Source organism: Hibiscus syriacus, unplaced genomic scaffold (assembly GCF_006381635.1).
Source record: "Hibiscus syriacus cultivar Baekdansim isolate YM2019G1 unplaced genomic scaffold, ASM638163v2 tig00111311_pilon, whole genome shotgun sequence".
Classification (NCBI taxonomy): domain Eukaryota; kingdom Viridiplantae; phylum Streptophyta; class Magnoliopsida; order Malvales; family Malvaceae; genus Hibiscus; species Hibiscus syriacus.
In genome coordinates this window covers 2,443,584-2,457,140 of record NW_024063054.1, presented here as the reverse complement: position 1 = coordinate 2,457,140, position 13,557 = coordinate 2,443,584, and the positions used below count along the sequence as shown (strand labels likewise).

Sequence of the window (13,557 nt, the reverse complement as noted above, 5' to 3'; positions counted from 1 at the left end):
AAATAAATTAGTATATGCACAAAGACATTTGAAACATAATATGTATATGAATATTATATCCTAGATTAAAATGAAAACATGCAAGCATGGCATACCCAAATATGAAAACTTCAAAAAAACTAAATGTAAAGAAATAAATAATCACATCACAAATTAACAAGTGAAATTAATCAATTAACCAAAAACAATTAACAGTGCAAAAATTTAAAGTTTGAATTAAAAAAACAAAGTTTCAATTGAGGACTGAAATATAAGAAAGTAAAATATCATGATACTAACAAAAACATCCAAAGATAAAATAACAGAACAATAACTCACTAAAATGAACTAACAGAAACTTTAGGGTCTTAACGACAAATACAAATAAACCGGATCCCTAATCAAATACAACAAATAAAATGGATACAAAAAATGAAAATAATCTAAAAATAATATTAGGGATAAAAATGAGATAAACCAAAAACATAAAGGAACAAACAAGCAAATAACCCCGAATAAAACTAAATAGTAACTACATCATGAAGATCTCATGGACTAGATATGTAAATTTCCATTTTCATACAACAAATAAAGGACAAAATATAATGAAAGTAAAACATATAAGCAAGTCTCGGTATTTAACCCAAAATACAAAACAGTGACCAAAATAGAATTTTCATAAACAATGAGAACAAAGTCTAACATTTAGAATATATATATAATAATAGTCAAGTGACCAAATCGAATACAACCCAAAATTAACAATAAAAATTCTAAACGTTTAATAAATATAACTAAATATAAAGGACTAAAGTGATACATGAAAAAAACAGGGAGGTCAAAATGGAACATTATCATAAATATCAACATACAGATCAGGACGAAAATGCAACAAGGAATAAACATGAGGTCCAAATCAAAAGGAAATGAGAATCCATTAATAGCTAGAACGAACCCTTACAAATGTCTAGGGACTTACAAACTATTTACCCATTTTTCAAAAACACGCAGACCCTTACCCTCGAACGGCGTCGTTTTGATGGATGCTTATAAGCCCAAAATCGGTTCAAACTGAACCCTCAAACCCCAGTTGCTTTGCTTCCACTTGAGAAAGAGAGAGAGAGAGAGACAGAGAGAAAATCTCTCTAAGCCTCAACCGAAGCTCAGCTCCGGTGAAGCTGTGCCGTGTGAGCCGCCACTGACCGGCGGCCACCGCCGAAATAGATAAAAGATGGTACCAACTGAAGCGCCTCAACGCCCTTGTCATGAATCCGGGGTTAGTTTCCCCTGAAAAGGGTTCAAACGTTGTGAATCTACGAAGAACCCTTCGGATTCTTCGACTCCAACGACCTCAGATTTCAACGATGGAACGAGATAAGGGTTTCTCTCTTTGGTTCCTCTCCACTCTCTGTATTTCTCTCTCTATTTTCTTTATTTTTTTTGTTTTTATTTCCCCCAAATCTCTCTCGATTATTTTTTTCTCTTTTTTTTCTCCCCCTCAAACCCCGAATCCTCTCCCCTTTAATCTGGTTGTCCCCTGATAAATGGTTGCTTACTGGTTTTTGTTTGTTTAGATGATGATTAGATCTAGAAATATAGGGGAATGGCTTCTGATTTGGGGTATGATCAAATCTATTAAATCCTGAAAAATCGAGATTTAATCTTATTTTTAATGGGTTTTTATTTAAGGGTGATTTGTTTACTGTTGGGTACTGATTTGGGTTGTCGGCAGACTACTGTGGATGATTGACTGGTTCTGATCAGCTCCGGTGGCAGCGGCGGCGAGGGGGAGCTCGGCTGGGAAGTTGGAACGTTGGAGCTCGGCGGCTGGAGAGTTGAAAGGCCACGAGGCGGTTGAGCTGTTAGGGGATTAGGGTTGAAACTCTAATCTATTTAGGGTTTGAAACCGTAATGTGAATGGGTTCTCTTGTTGGGATTCAATTGGGTCAGATCCGGGTAGGGCTATGGCTTTCTTTGTAATCTAGGCTTCGGGCCTACAAAAAGAAATGTAAATAATAATAAATAATAATAATAATATAAATAATAATAATTAAAATATAAAATAAATAGAACAAAATAAAAAAAGCCTGGACAAAAATGGGTGTATACACATATTACACAAAAAATATAAGAAAAGCAGGAGTATTCGAAAGGAAAACGAGTCTTGTAATCGTTCGACAACAGAAGAAATAAAAGGTTTAATTTCTTTTTACCTTTTATTTGTTTTGACTTGCATGTGGCTTTCATTGGTTTTTGCCTTTTTTTAGTCAAAAGTACAAAGGAAAAATGGTTTTTCTCTCTCGAAACCTTCAACCTCAGATTTACCCCCGAAGCTTGGTTTTTGAGGAAACTATTGAGATTTTCAGAATGAGGGCACAAAGAACTTTAAAGAAAATAAAAGCTTTTTTAGTTTGGCGTCGATGACCGGTGACCGACGCCGATCAACGACAGTGGCGAGGCGGCGCGGGGCGGTGCAACCGTCGATTTCTGGAAAACTAAACCTTTGTTCTTCATTTGGAAGAACACTTGAGAGCATATTCAAATGGGGGGCTCGACTTGGAGAAGAGAGAAATGAGCCTTTTAGATTTTTTTTGATTTTATACTCGGCCCTTAGATCAAGTTGGTGACCCGCATGTCGACCCTGACCCGAGAAAGATCCATGCGTTTTTGCGCATTAAGGGGTCAACCTCAATTTTGATCCCTTTGATTTTAAAACAATTCTATTTTAACCCCCTAAATCGAATTTGAATCCGATTTTCATCTGAATTTGACCCCCGATCTGAGTTTTATTTCAATTTGGTCCCATACGAGTATTTTACCATTTTTTATTTCTATTTTTTTGTTTAACCATTATTATTATTATTGTCAATATTAATATTATTATTATTTTTATATATATCATTTTATTTGTCTATTTTTATTGTATTACTTTTTTTACAAATTATTATTTATATATATTTTATTATTTATTTTATTTTATTTATATATATATATATATTACTATAGTTATTACCATTATTATTATCTTCTTTATCATCCAGCTCAGTTGGTAGAGCACAAGGTTCTTAACTTTGAGGTCGTGGGATCGAGTCCCACGGAAGGCATTTCATAATTCGGAGGTCTCTTACGGAAGCTGCTCTCAACCTGGTGTTGGGGGTAGCCTACTATCTTACCTCCCCCTTACCCCATATATATGGGAAAAAGGGACATCCATTTTTTTGTTTTTTTTTCTAATATTTATTTATGTATACATATATATCATCTATTTTATTCTTCTTTTTTATTTTGTCTTCTCTGTGTTTTTATTCTTGTTTTGTTCTTGTTTTTATTTTTATTATTTTGTTCCTCTTTGTTAAATATTCACTCATATTATCATTTTATTTATTCTGTTTTATTTTTATGTATACTTACGTTATTGTTTTCTTTGTTGTTTTGTCTGTTCTCATATTTACATGTTTTTTCTCCTAATTCGATCTTGTATTTCACTATAAGTCTAACATCTTTTGATTTTTTAAGGATATTTTCAAATCAATCTAAGATAAGTAATTTTTTATCGTTATTTTACCTTTTACGTTAAACTTACAATTTTCTTACTTAATGACAATTAAAAATTACATAGTATCGAAAGGGCAGTTCAAGGGTGCTAACCCTTCCTTGACTGTAACCGACTCCCGAATCCGACATATCACTGGTAAGACGCAGATCAAATAAGAAATAGGGTATCCGATCAACCCATTTTTAATAAAATAAATGATCGGTGGCAACTCCTAATTCATTTTCCTAAGTCGAAGCCCAATTCCGGGCTCAACCGAAAGGCGGTTTCGAAAATAATTATTTAACAAATTTTTTCATAATTCATACTAAAAAAATGTTATCACTTAACACATACTTACACCGGCATAAATGAATAAAATAAAAAATATAACACTTAACACATACTTACAACGATGTAAGTAAATAAAATAAAAAAGTGTAACACTTAATACATACTTACACACATCTCTCAATATCTTAGTACATAGCAATAAACATACAATTATATTAGTGTAAGTATGTTTCTATATTTTCAAATATATATATATATATATATATATATAAAAGTTAACTATTTGTATACAAATTTGATTAAATATATATAAATTATAAATAATAGAAACTTATATTAAGTTATTTATATAAAAATATAATAAATTATAAATATAATTATGAATTTAATTTATTAACAATTAACTGTTTATCAAAATTTGTTATCGTAACATTCACAGTTAACTATCATTTTTAACAATTTAATTAACCAAAACCGTTTAATATTAATAGTTCAATTAATTAATAATTTTGAGTTTTTCGAACCCCTTAGTCCCAAACACAACTAGCCGCCAAGAGATCAGTCCATTGCCAAAATTAAATATAAAATCATATAAAATATGTGTCTTAAAGCTGCCCAATAATATGCAATATCTAGTTTTTAACCTTAAAAAATATAAGAGCTTTGACCAATCCGTACGGTAGTCTAAAGCAGCTAGTATGAGCCAGGTTTTACAATTATTTACTCCTAATAAGATTTGGTTGATTTTATTACTTTTATAAATTCTAGATTATTTTTATATAAAAATTAGATTATATTTACTTGTAAACCGTCAAAAAATTTAGAAGATATAAAATTAAATAATAATATAAAATACATAAAAATTTAAATCTCTCAATGAGGATAACTGTTATAATATTTTTCTGGATCTATCTTTACCTCCTGATATTCTAAACTAAATTTATTTGGTATAAGAAGTATATTATATTTTTAATTAAAATTTATGTGTAAATTAAAAAATATCCCTAATTAAACTCATTGAATATCTTCGATAATAACCAATCCTTTTAAAAGATTTAAATTTAAAAGAGAGATATATGTATAACATATGCACATTATCAATAAATTAAAAATATTTTAAATGAATTATATCTTATATCATTCGTACCGTTGAAAATAAATTATCCCTAATTATAAGTTAAATCCAGCGAATCTAATTACCTTATTTTACTCTTTTATTTCTCTCCTCGCTTGTAGCTCATAATTATCCTTTACTTTTACCATTATAAACGCCGCTGACCACGCTTTGACGCTCACCATAATTTTCTCTGTCTTCAATTCTGTTATTTAATTTTTAAATTTAACAATCAATTTAAAATTTAAACAAAAAAAAAGGATGTTAGACGACATTATCATTTTTATTGTTTGAATTATACAGCAGAGCAAAGGGCAAATTTGGGAGTTTAGGTTCTGTTTATATAAAAGAAAAACAATGGGTGGCCAAGGTGGTTAACTGTTTAACTGCTCCCCCCTCCTCAATAATTTACTACTAATTATCCAAAAATAATAAATTAAAGAAAGAAATAAAAAGATTGAGGCAGAAAGATTTGGCCCATCCATCGATACCAGTGCTGTTTTTCGGTTTAAGGGAAAATAGCTGAAGACGAAGACGAAGCCAAACAGAAACAACGGAGAGAAAAAAAAAACCCAGAATTTCTCGAGGTTGTATGAATTAACGAATGATATCTCATAGACTCACAAATGCTTGAAACAGAACATGCAAATACTCGAGTAAGAGAGAGGAAAATAAATAAATTGATGGTTGGATACAGCGAAGCAGATGATAAAGAGCCCCACCCTTCTCCTCTTCCAGCACGCTGATTTGTAATAATAAATAATAATATATATATGTATATATGTATGTATGTATGTATGTATGTATGTAAGTATATGTTCGAGAGAGAGAGAAACTGAGAGAGTATTGAAAAAGAAAAGTTTGGGTCTTTGGTTTTTCATTGGACGACCTTGCCTACTGCTGACCCACTAGCAGATTTTTTCTTCTTTTCTCGCTTTCTGCAATTCATATTAATCATCCTTCTTTCTTTTTCTCAAGCTCGGTTCTGTTATAACTTGGCATAGGTAGGTGTATAATATATATTTATATGTAAAGTTTATTTTTTCCCCAAAAAAATCAGCTTTCTCAACAGTAATGATTTTCTCGTTAGGGGTATCGTCGCTGTGGAATCTGAGGCGTTTTGGTTGTGCAAAAGTGGCAGTTATCATTATTATAGCATTAGAAAAACAACAGCAGCTAGAAGAAGAAGAAGGTCATCGCCAAAAGAACAAAAAGAGGATACACGCTATTGCTGCTGCACGAGTGGTAGAGGAAGAAGGGCACAGAGAAACAAGCCTTGGCCTTTGATTGATTTGATCACCTATCCTTTTTCCCCCTGTTTTATTTGTAAAGTCTCTGTCTATATTTTCTTCTATGTCTCAACCAAGGCAGCTCCGCATGGTGGGTGGTAACAATCCAGGGCAGTTCAGTGACACGACGTTTACGAAAATATTTGTTGGTGGATTGGCTTGGGAAACTCAAAGGGATACCATGAGGCGTTATTTTGAGCAATTTGGAGAGATTCTTGAGGCTGTTGTGATCACAGATAAGAATACCGGGAGATCCAAGGGTTATGGCTTTGTAAGCTTATTTGATCCCTTTTTATTAACAAAGCTTCGTTTCTTTCCTTTGTTATTCATGCTATGGATTTTTCATCTTTTATGTTTCCAGGTTACGTTTAAGGATCCAGAGGCAGCCATGAGAGCATGTCAAAACCCTTCACCTGTCATCGATGGAAGGCGAGCAAACTGCAATCTCGCTGCATTGGGTGCTCAAAAGACTCGTCCACCAATTTCTCAACATGGTTCCTTTCTTCCCTTCACATTTCTTTGTTAGTAAATGTTAAAAAAATCGATCTTTTTGGTATAATGGGGAAGCATTTTCATCTTGGTTAGGATCTAATGAAATGAAATGCAGATCTGAAACACCCGAGGTCTACAGTAAATTTAATTTAGGAAGACCAATTAAATGCAGGGGCAGGACGGATTAGACCAGCACCTGGTCCTGGATTGATGGCACCACCTGGCTACCAAGTTTCGTCTTCAACTCATATCCAACATCAACCTACTGGTCAATATTCAATTCCTTACTCAGCTTATGGTGAGTCACCGAGTCCAACGTTGTAGAAATTGAAATTCAATATCTTTTGTTTTTAACTTGCAATATTCATCTCCATTTGTTTACTTTCAGGTATACTGGATATTCACAAGAGGGCATTTACCCTTTGGTTAGTGTTTACAAAATGACATCTCAAAACAATTTCTTGACATTGCTTCGGCTGAATTCAATATTGTTTTGCAGAACTACTATAACCTCTATGGAGGTCAACAGTTTTCGCCTTACTACACCGCCGCCGGGTATCGGTGGCTCCGGGGATGTTTCATAATTTGTACTCACTTTATGCTCAATATGCACAAAGTAATCAAGCTCATGGTTTCGGAACACAATTCCCGCAATTCGTGCAATATCCTTATGTGCCTCAGCAGTATAGCTCAACCGGTATGCTATCCGTTCCATCTTCAACGTCCATGGCAGCAACTACCACAGGTGATTGATTGTTTTATATAGCTTCTAAATACATTTACAGAGTACTTTTACTGCAGCTTGCAACCAGATAATCTTTTGGTTTATAAGTGACTTCAATGCAAAATGCATTTGTAGATGTTAACCATCAAACAATATCTGCAGCAGGTATTGCGGCAACAATTGCAGAAACTGCAGCAGTAACAACGACAACACCACTGCGAACAGAAACAGCAACTACGACAACGACAACAGCAACAACCGGGGTAGTGGGAGCTGTACCTGGTCCATCACAAGCTCCCAAGACACCACCCGAAAAGAAACCACCGTGTTAATTTGCAGTCGACGTATGTGGCGTCTTCTACAAGAGGAACATAAGCAAAGAGGAAACATTTGATCAACTAGCATAACAAGGAATGGAACTCAGGTAAATTCCAGACAGGGGGTTGGAATGGGCGTTTCATACATAAACTAGTTCTACTAACCGTCCACAATTCATTCTCGGTAGGATTGTTTTATTACCATCATCATCATCATCTTCTTCAGACAGCAATTAATCACACATGTTTGCTCTTAAGGAGGATAGGGAATCGTTTAATTTCATTGTTTAGGCATAGGAGAACAAAACCATATTCATTCATGTATTTGCATGAGGTGGAAACCAAATATTGGCTTTGGATTCCACCTTAGACACTAATTACTAGATGATTCCGTCTCGGTTGCAGAGAGCATCCGATGTTCATATTTGTAGCAAAGTGGTTCAAAAGATTGATTTTGTATCTTTGAACCCCAAGTTTATTTATTGGTCAAAGACAAAAGGGGAAGCTCGGATAGCTCACCTATCAACGTGCAACTGGTTTTCTCCTTTTTCATTATTCATGATTGGTGTATTATTGTTTTCCAATGGTAGGGTTAGGATAATAAGACGGTATTAACAATTAACCATCTATTTTGTATTAGATTAATATAAAAATAAGTGTCTAAATTATATTTAAAATTAACTTTTGGTACTTAAATAATTTTTAACTGAAATTAGGTGCCTAAAGCTTTCTCCATTACTTTTTTAGGTGTCTACCGTTAAAAAAAACTGTTTAGTGACACGTGTCACATTAAGATTTTTTTTAAAATAAAATATTTTTAACAATATTTTTTTAATAAAAATATGGGCGTGAGATATGTCACTTAATGATTTTTTAAACGGTATACACCTAAAAGGAACTTAGGCATCTACCTATTTTTAATAAAAAATTCATTAAACACAAACGTTTTTTAATCATTCTTTAGGTACTTGTTTTTGTATTAATCCTTTTGTAGGAACTTGTTTTTGTATTAATCATTTTGTATTTCGACTTTCACTTTCAATGTGTATTCCCTTTATTTGATGTATCTAATCTTTGCCTTTTTCCACTTTTGGGTTTGCACGTGATTTTGGAATCCAAGGGGAATGGGATCTCTGACATGGCAAAAGGTTGTCCATGGTTTTTATTTTATTTTTTTCCAGTCAAAGCATGCTGGCTGCTTGTATATACAGGGATGGGTATTTCATTTTTCATGGGTTCCGACCGATTTGATCGGGCCTAACTTTTATTTGAAAAATTTAGGTTTGGGTTTAGGTTTAGGTTTAGGGGAAAAAACGTAACCTGATTGATTTTTGTGAAAATTCGGATATTGGTGTGCAGTGACGGATGTATATATAACCTAGGGTGAATATGTATTAATCTTGAAATTCGAATTTTTTTATATTAATTATTTTACTGAAGGTGTTCACCCTAAAATTTTATTTATGTCCACCCTAAATGAATTTTTATTATTATTAATATATATGTATCTACCCTAAAAAAGATATATGGATTCGTCACCGTTGATTGATGTGGAAGGAAAGATTTATTTTTCAGATAAGTTTGATAGACTTAAAATAAAATCCTACCTGACCCATGAACATCTCTATATATATCTTTGTGATTCTTTTTAAGATACAAAATATATAAATCATCTCACTAGTACATTTGACAAAAATTAATATATTGATAGTATCATTTTAAGCGAAATGACCATCCAGCTCAGTTGGTAGAGCACAAGGTTCTTAACCTTGAGGTCGTGGGATAGAGTCCAATGGAGGGCATTTCATAATTTGGAGGTCTCCTACGAAAATTGCTCTCAACCTAGTGTTGGGGGCAGCCTACTATCTTACCTCTCCCTTACCCCATTACATATGAAAACAAGGGACATCCATTTTATAGTATCATTTAAGCACACAAATTTGTTTTACATGTCACAGTAAAATATATAATTTCTTTTAAAGTATCTTATAAGAGAATGGAATGAGGTATCGACGAGATAATCGTCTCCTTGAAAATTTTAAATTCTGATATAATTTAAAAGTTTTGATGTATTTTAGCTAATAATATGTTTTCATCTTTTACATTTACAAAATTATTTTCTAAAATTTTATAAGTTTCACTTATACAAAATCTTAGATGTATCTTAATTGTAAAATTAAATTTGTATTAATACTTGTGAATAAATTTAAGAAAAAGAATTATATATATATATATATATATATATATTAGAATTTAAATCAAATGAAACCAGATAAATTTATTCATAACATCAAAGAAGTTAATTACAATATTTACACCGATATATGAAAACCTATGGAATAAGATAAACCACAGACTTATTTTACATCCCTAATTTTCTTTATAAATTAATTTAAATATAAGTAATAAATCAAATGACATTTTAAGTTTTATCACATCATATAATGAATGAATGAATAATTTATATAAGAAATATATTTATAAAAAAAATTATATACATGATCTTTATTAAACACAAATTTAAATGTTGAATACGTGATTTATTATTTATTTTAATTTATATTATATAAATATTATAGAAGGAAAAATTTTACCATAATACTTATTATCTTTTAAACAATATTTTAGTGTTTATGCAATTAAGTTAGTGTTGGTGACACTAAACTAGATTTAGTCCCCGTTTGATAATGGCGGTATAAAATTACTTTTAGTTAAAAAGATTGTTTTGAGAGCATAATTAATGTCAAACTAGAAAAAATAAGAAAAAATTACGGTGGAAAAGGTGGTTTCAAACTAATCGCAAAAGTTAGAATTTTTAATTTTTCATTCAAACTTTGTGTTTAGAAGCATATTTATATTTTACCCATACTAATGCATGAGCTCGATTCAATTATGTATTTATATTTTATTTTAATTTAATAAAAATATCCTTAAAAAATAATTTATATTAATTTTAAAAAATAAAATTTATAAATTATATATTAAAATATTAATAGTGAGTTATACAAAATATATTTTTAGTACATATTTAGTACCTAAAATTATCAATTTTGAACTATTTTAGTACCTAAGTTTTAAATTTTTTCAAAACCATACCTAACGTTTAGTTTTTGTTTCATTTTAGTACCTCACCGTTAAAAACTTAACACATTTAGTACCTAAACTATCAATTTTGGTCCGTTTTAATACTTAAACTTTCAAAAAAAATTCAAAATTAACGTAACTTTTGAATAGGGGTACTAAAATGAAACAAAAACTAAATTTTAGGTATGATTTTGAAAATATTAAAAGTTTAGGTATTAAAACAGGCCAAAATTGATAGTTTAAGTATTAAACGAGTAATTTATCCATATTTTTCATTTGTATTTGTATTTTTATATTTTTATTATATTTTAAATTGATATAATTTATATATAATAATATTTTTTGTATTTATTATAATTTAAATTGATATAATTCATATATAAGTGTGAATATAATCTAAATACTATATTTTAATTTACAATATAATGTCTATAGTAGACATTTTATCTATTCAAACTCACTTTTAAGAACAATTCCAAACAATTAAATTTTAAACTATATTAAACAACAATTTTAAAAGTCACTTTTTTTTTTGAAAGGAATGTAAAATTTAATATATATAGATTATTATTTTTTTATTGTTGAAAATATTTAGATTGCTTTACCTATGATGAACAAGTCTAGTTTCAAAAATTGGCCGGTTTGTTAACCGAGTCTCTGAAAAATCGGGAGCGCAGTTACAGTTTCCTCCCCCCCCCCCCTTAAAATCCCGTTTTAGTAGTGGAAAAGAAACCCAAATTCCTAACAACCCCCGTTTTGAGGCAGCTGCTGCACACACTCAGCTTTCCGAAAAACCATTGTTCCAAGTAGTAGGATATTCTCAGGCAATTCTTTGCCATTCTCTTTTCTTGTTTATTGGTTCAGGTAATTTTTGCCTTGCCGAGATTTCTTGGAATTTCGGTTTCACTCATGCTCTTGAATATCGATTGGGTTTCATTTGTTTTATTCATTTATTATAATGTTAGTAGCAGGAAAGATGTCGACGGCTGGCGAAGCTGCTTGCTCTTACGCTGCATTGATTCTCTACGACGATGGAATCCCCATCACTGTATCCTTTATGCACGTTTGGATTTATAATATCTAATTTTCTATGATGCGATTACGGAATGAACGAAAATTGGATTTTTTGTGATTTTATTGAATGAATGATCATTGGAATAGGGGCTTGTTGGTTTGTTTCTTTAACTACGGCTAATAGGCGGAGAAGATTGCAACACTGGTTAAAGCTGCAAATGTCTCCGTTGAATCTTATTGGCCAAGTTGTTTGCCAAGCTTTTCGAGAAGTGCAACATTGGGGACTTCATTACCAATATTGGCTCTGCCGGCGCCGGTGCCCCGGTTGCCGCACCTGCATCCGATGCAGCTGTTGCCGGAGGTGGTGCTGTCGCCGCCGCTCCGCCTCCTGCTGAGGAAAAGAAGAAGGTGGGACCAAAAATTACAAATTAATACGTGAATCTCAGCACCACGTCCTTACTATTTCGTTTCTGATATTTGATTTGTATGGTAATTTTGCAGGAAGAAGCAGAGGAATCAAGTGATGGAGATATGGGATTCGGTTTGTTCGATTAGGATGGGTTGATTACTGGTTCATTGCACTAAGCTACGACAGCATCACGTTTTGGTATATGCACTTCTGTTTCAGCGAAGCGACAAATAAGCAGTTGTACAGTTGAATCTTCTATGATATAAATGAGCAATTTTGACATTTATCATCGAGTGTTGTGCTTTATTTATTGCATGGTTAGTAGTTTTTTTATGCTATAGTTGGCATCTCTTGATTTGATTCTACTGAAACTTTAACCAATCTAAAAAAAATGATAGATTTGACCGGATAATTAAGATCAAAGTCTCGAAAATAAAATATTAAAAGGAGTAATGTTAAAATTTTTTAATGATTCATTCACATTATGTTTATCGAATATATATGTTTTGAATCATCAAAATTTTATTCTTTTAATAAGTTCGAGTAAAAATATTAATAAAAAAACATGTATTATCATTGTTATAGACTCCAGGGCATATATCATTCGAGTGAAACTACAGTAATTCTCTATCAATTTGACATGCACACACACTACGCTTTGAAAAGGACATTGAACTCATCCATTGTCAACTCCTGCCAGGTTGGAATTGGCCTTATCAAGTTGAAACCGATAGAATATAACAATCCCTACGCCAGCTTCCCATGCTAGGAGGCTCATATCCCGTTATTTCAATCAAATCGAATTTTAGTTTCATTGTTTTTTTTTCATCTAGATGACTAATAATATTAAATGAGACGGTTCAAATCTACCATACAACCTTATTTAGAGTCAAGCAAAATTAGATTTGATTGAAAAAAATTGATTTTTTTTACTCGATATCATTTGAGAAAACTTAATTCAAATTGATGAGGGCACCTACTTTGGCTGTGGACTACGTGTCCAAATGAGTCGAGGCCATGGCAACACTAAGAAATGACTCCAAGATCGTACTAAAATTCTTATACAAAAATATGTTCACTCGTTTTGGAGCACCAAGAGCAATTATAAGTGAAGGGAACCCACTTTGACAACAAATTAATTGCAAAGGTGTTGCAAAGATACAGGGTGCGCCACAAAATTGTCATGGCATACCACCCCTAGACCAATGGGCAAGCTGAAGTCTCAAACCGCGAGATCAAGCAAATAATCGAGAATGTGGTCAACCCAAGAAGAAAAGATTGGTCGCCGAAGTTAGATGAGGCATTGTGG

The 13,557-nt window shown here is 32.0% G+C and overlaps 1 protein-coding gene and 1 pseudogene across 2 annotated transcripts; both read left to right on the top strand.

Moving 5' to 3' along the window:
* The first annotated feature begins 5,997 nt into the window (after window positions 1-5,997).
* LOC120158343 (RNA-binding protein 24-B-like) lies at window positions 5,998-8,270 on the top strand. 2 transcript variants are annotated; one of them, XM_039169210.1, is made up of 6 exons: window positions 5,998-6,479; window positions 6,570-6,702; window positions 6,873-6,999; window positions 7,089-7,125; window positions 7,200-7,445; window positions 7,587-8,270. In XM_039169210.1, exons 1-6 carry the CDS (start codon window positions 6,273-6,275, stop codon window positions 7,623-7,625), a joined length of 789 nt encoding a protein of 262 aa, XP_039025141.1. In that variant the 5' UTR covers window positions 5,998-6,272; the 3' UTR covers window positions 7,626-8,270. The 2 variants fall into 2 exon arrangements, with proteins under 2 accessions (XP_039025141.1, XP_039025142.1); XM_039169211.1 differs by having other exon boundaries at window positions 5,999-6,479; window positions 6,873-6,998; window positions 7,088-7,125; window positions 7,590-8,270.
* Window positions 8,271-11,647: 3,377 nt separating this feature from the next.
* Window positions 11,648-12,394, top strand: LOC120158453 (annotated as a pseudogene).
* Window positions 12,395-13,557: the final 1,163 nt, after the last annotated feature.